Source organism: Rhagoletis zephyria, unplaced genomic scaffold, assembly GCF_001687245.7.
Source record: "Rhagoletis zephyria isolate East Lansing unplaced genomic scaffold, Rhagoletis_zephyria_1.1 Rzeph_scaffold_05432, whole genome shotgun sequence".
NCBI classification, from domain to species: Eukaryota; Metazoa; Arthropoda; class Insecta; order Diptera; family Tephritidae; genus Rhagoletis; species Rhagoletis zephyria.
Genome location: NW_016162515.1, coordinates 1 through 4,763, shown reverse-complemented (window position 1 = coordinate 4,763; position 4,763 = coordinate 1). Strand labels below are relative to the sequence as shown.

At 35.2% G+C, this 4,763-nt stretch overlaps 1 protein-coding gene across 1 annotated transcript in view; it reads left to right on the top strand.

Moving 5' to 3' along the window:
- Sec24AB (Protein transport protein Sec24AB) overlaps nucleotides 1-4,763 on the top strand; it is a 15,678-nt gene extending 10,915 nt beyond the window's left edge. The window contains exon 14 of the mRNA XM_017627735.1: nucleotides 4,178-4,763. Within this exon, the coding sequence (XP_017483224.1) occupies nucleotides 4,178-4,289 (112 nt within the window). The 3' untranslated portion in view covers nucleotides 4,290-4,763. The remainder of the gene's footprint in view (nucleotides 1-4,177) is intronic.

The following is a 4,763-nucleotide window of genomic DNA, read 5'->3' as shown; positions in this document are numbered from 1 at the left end:
TTGAAATATATGTATGCAAAAAAATTGCGTATTTAGCTTTTCTCTCTGACGTCAGGACTTTTTAAAAGGACTTTGAAAATTGAATAGTTAATATGAGTAATTCACAAAATGGTTTAAAAAGTTTAGTGCAGTGTACTTAGGAAAACAGCACTGGGTATCAAATTAAAGAGAAAATTCTGTAGAGAAAGAACATATACATTTTTTGATGTATACGGTGTGAAGAGGTGGTTGGTGTCGTGGGGGGAGTCTCTACATGCCGGGCACTGATTTGGGATGTTTGGGTCGAGTCTGGACAGGTAGCTATTTAGGCGGCTACAATATCCAGACCGTAACTGAGCCAGGGTAACGCGGGTCTCTCTAGGTAGTTGAAGCTCCGTCTCTTCCACAGGTGGTGATTGGGCTCCGATAACGACATTCCTAGGCCGGGAGTCGAGGTAGGTGGAGACAGACTCCCTATGAATGTCGTTAATCGCTCGTCTGTACGTCATTGGGTCCAGTGGTTGGTCTGTGTGGGTCTGGACTGCGTCCTTGTACACGAATAGGTGCCCCCTGACGTGCCTGGGCGGAGGCTCCTCCTCCAGCAGTGGTCTGTTGGGGTGTTCACTTCTGTGACACCCCACAAGAAACTGCTTACAGACAACGTCTTCGAATATATGTAGTTGTTCTAACTTTATTAGCTTAAAAAAATTGAATTGATTAAAAGGGCATTTCAATACCTGTTCGTCCTGGTGAACCCAAAAAATTTTAATTTTTTTTAAATCCTACAGAATTTTCTCTTTCATTTGGTACCCATTTTTGTTCTACGTTGCACTGAATTTTTTAAATAATTTTTTAGAATTTATCATATCTTTGAAATTATAAAGTTCTAATAAAAAAAATTCTAAAACTTAAAACGCAGGTTTACTATATTTGGTCCATAGTGTTGTGAGTATATTGATTTCTTGGTGTGTTTTGAATTTTCCAACCTGTTTCAATATTTTTACTCAGAATTTTTAGAAATATTTTAGGAACGCAATTTTATAAGTATAGCCCATTAAATTACAGGAGGATAAAGTGCAAGTTTCAAGTGACTAAAAGTAACGTTGATTTTTTATAATTTTTTTGCTGGCGGTTGTCACTCATTTTCTTCCATACAAAGTATATGCGATAATTTGCAAGGAAACCCAAACCGAAACCGTAACCGTTTAAAACCGTTTCGTTTTTCAAAACCGAAACCGAAACCGTAACCGTTATCTTGACCTGAGAAGGAACGATACCGAAACCATTTCAATCACAGGTTTCAATCGGTTTCCAGAAATTTACAAAAATAATAAATAAAAATTTCTTTGAAATAAATGATTTATTTAACCAAAATCAGCAACATTTTGCTACTGGTCAACATAAGGCATTCTATTATAGCCACCATTGCAAATTACAAATCCCGAAAATCCCGGGATTCTTGGAAAATAGTCCCGGAATTTTCGGGACTTGAAAAAGTCCGGGATCCCGTGATTCCGAGATTAACATCCCTATTATGTATGAATGTATGCATGCCTTAATTGATTTTTATAATAAATCTTGTGAATCCAATTCAAATTCTGCTTGCCTCAATGTGTACTCATTTCTTTCAACGCGTTGTAGTCATTTATAATGTATGTAAGTACATACATACATACATACAAACAAATTAGTTTTTATTTCCCAGTAGCGAAAATGGTCACCGGTGACATCGTCACTAATGAGGATTTAGTGACATCGTCGCACTTGCTGTGAATCCTAAACGACATATAGCTGACAATGACACTGGTGTGTACTCCTAGCAAAGACTTATAACAGACAATGTCTTGCAGCGGTCACTTATAAAAAGTTCATTGCAGGACATTGTCGCTTGAATGTCATCAAAGTCATGCAGATGACATCAACGACGAAATTACCATTTATATGAAAAAGTCATGAACGACTTCCATACAAACGGAGCCCAAAGTCATTTAAGCCGGAACTTTTCCGTACAAGACTCTTAAGTGACTAATGCGAGACATTCGCTACGGGAAATTTTCCCTACAAGACTCTTAATTGTGTGTAGCAAGAGCACAAGCAAAATCGCTTAATTGAACGTCAATTGCGGCTCATAAAGATACAATAGCTCGAGTAAAAACTAAAAAAAAAACTTAAAAACAAAATACAAATAATGCGAAACGTACCCTGTTTATAGAGTAATCCCTGAAACTCAATTGGATCTGGTAGCAATGATCGATTCTTTGGAGAATTACCGGCTGTATGAGATTCTTCATTTTTCCAACTTAATTTCACAGTACCGCTACACACATACATATGTATGTACATACATATATACATTTGTACATACGAAGTGAAAAATTCGTTCGTTGTCGTTTTTGAATATCCAACTTGAACTGCTTTTTTATTCTCATATTTTTTATCAATGAACAATATTTGCATTCTCGATAAATTTTCGATTTCTGCTGCACATGATGCCTTTTGCGCTACCTACATACATATATAATATCTACATAAATTTAAATAGATATGTATGTATGTACTCTCATGGACATGGGCTAAAGGGGGCGCAATATAAATTCCGTTGTAGGGCTTGGTACAACTCAATTGTTACAATAACAAGTAATTTTTAAACAAAAAACACAGTCGACTTCAATTCTCATATAAAAAATTTAGAAATACCGTTAATTTCTTCATGATCCAATGATCGAATCTAAACCAAATTAGTATGGGACCTCCCCAGAAAAAGAATTATCGAAGTCGGTTAATGTGGCCCAAAGTTTTGCGGTAACATACATAAAAAATATATTCCGATGAATTTATAACCTCCTCCTTTTTTGAAGTCGGTTAAAAAGAGAAAGATTAATGAGGTAAATTATTATAAATTCTTAATAGCTATATCTTAACATTTCCAATAAAATTTACATTAAAAAATCTCACCATAAAACTTAATTACATTGCTGATATTTTTAAAGAAAAATATATATGTAAAAGCAATTTGGACGAGTAAAAAAGCAGTACAAAATTGTTTTCTTGGCGTTCATTTTGGCATACCTTTTGCGTCTGGCGCTTTGCTGGCAAAGTTATAAATGTCACGCAAAGCCACAAAGTTGTATCGGACATCAACAACAGCCGAAGCAGCTCTAACCCAGCAAGCGAAAACGAATACGAATACGTTCACGAAAGTAATGACGGAGATGAATACGAATGTCAAGACGAAGACTAACAGCCGGTCTCACCAGCAATTTAAATAGAAAATTATTTTTTTTTTTTTTCTGTCAATTTCCATATAAAATTCAAAGGATTATAATAATTTTTCACTCAAAAAATTGCTTTCAGGAAATTGGCTGTAAGACTAAGGAGAGTTTTTATGTTTTCGCAATTTTTTTTACGGTTTCAAAATTGGTTGAAAAATGCTTCAGTCTTGGGCAATTTGTCTGACTAACTAAGAGTTAAAAAAAAACACACACATTGTTTTAACTGTAATGCACTCTGAGTCACACCATACAACCACCAGTATTGAATTGCGTCGTTATAAGCATATCTCAGATCAACTACGGCCCACCCGCTCCCAAAAAAAAACTTTGCAGTAACATATGTCCTAGTTTCTGCCTAGCGTTAATTGAACTAACTCGCCCAATAGTCGTCCATATGTCGCAAAAAGTACTCCCACATCCTCTCCATCCACAGCTCATCTGCCACGCAGTTCCCTGTATAAATATTTCTAACAAGAAAATACTCAGACGCGACCGGAAGAGAGGTCAGATAGGTTTAAGCGCACCGTAAGCGAGCTCAGAAGTGTCTGATTGTCGCTTGACTGTCAGAGTAGATATTTACCGCTTTTACCGGGTACGCTACTAAGCTTCTCATATCCCCAAGTACCTTTTATAGGTGGCATACACCGTGCGTCTGACTCGTGAGTCGGTTTGGACGTGTTAGTGAAAATAAATATGTGTTAGTTACACCGACATGACTCTGGCATGACACTGAGTGACTCAACTGTGTGTAGTCAGACGCACCGTCTATGATGCCTATTAAAAAGTTTTTATTTCATACATATTCCTATTTACAATTTTCAANTCAGACGCACCGCCTATTAAAAAGTTTTTATTTCATACATATTCCTATTTACAATTTTCAATACCACAAATAATCCTAATTTACTTTTCTGTTATTTCTACAGGGATACAAGTACAGCCAAACCTCAGTTTATAGACAAGTTGGTTGATGATCGGAGTGAATCTAGTTTATCGTATTATGAATTTTTGCAGCATGTACGGACTCAGGTTAAATAGTATTTTGTAAGTGGAAATTAAGCGTATTAATTGATTACAATATACAATAATTTAAAGGAAATAAGCCACAAATAAAAAGGGTAACCTACAAAAAAATTACTATATATTATCTTACTTATATGTGACAGCGTATGAATGTAATCACTTACTTATGGAAAAACAATAAATTCGCTAAACAATTAAGCACCACATGGACTATGTGGTTGATTGATTGATATACGAAAAGGAATTTACATATATGTATAAGTACGGAAATACGCATACGAAAATAAAAATAAATAATAGTTATTAAAATGCAAATGAAATAATATATAAATATGTACATGTACACTTACTTGCACGCGCATGGATGTGTACTTAACTAAGAAAGCGAAGTAGTAAGAAAAATATTTAGATATTAAGCGAATAAATCTGTAGCATCGGATTTGAATAGCGTGCTTTGGGCAATTAAAGGCTGCAATTAAAAAAAAAAAA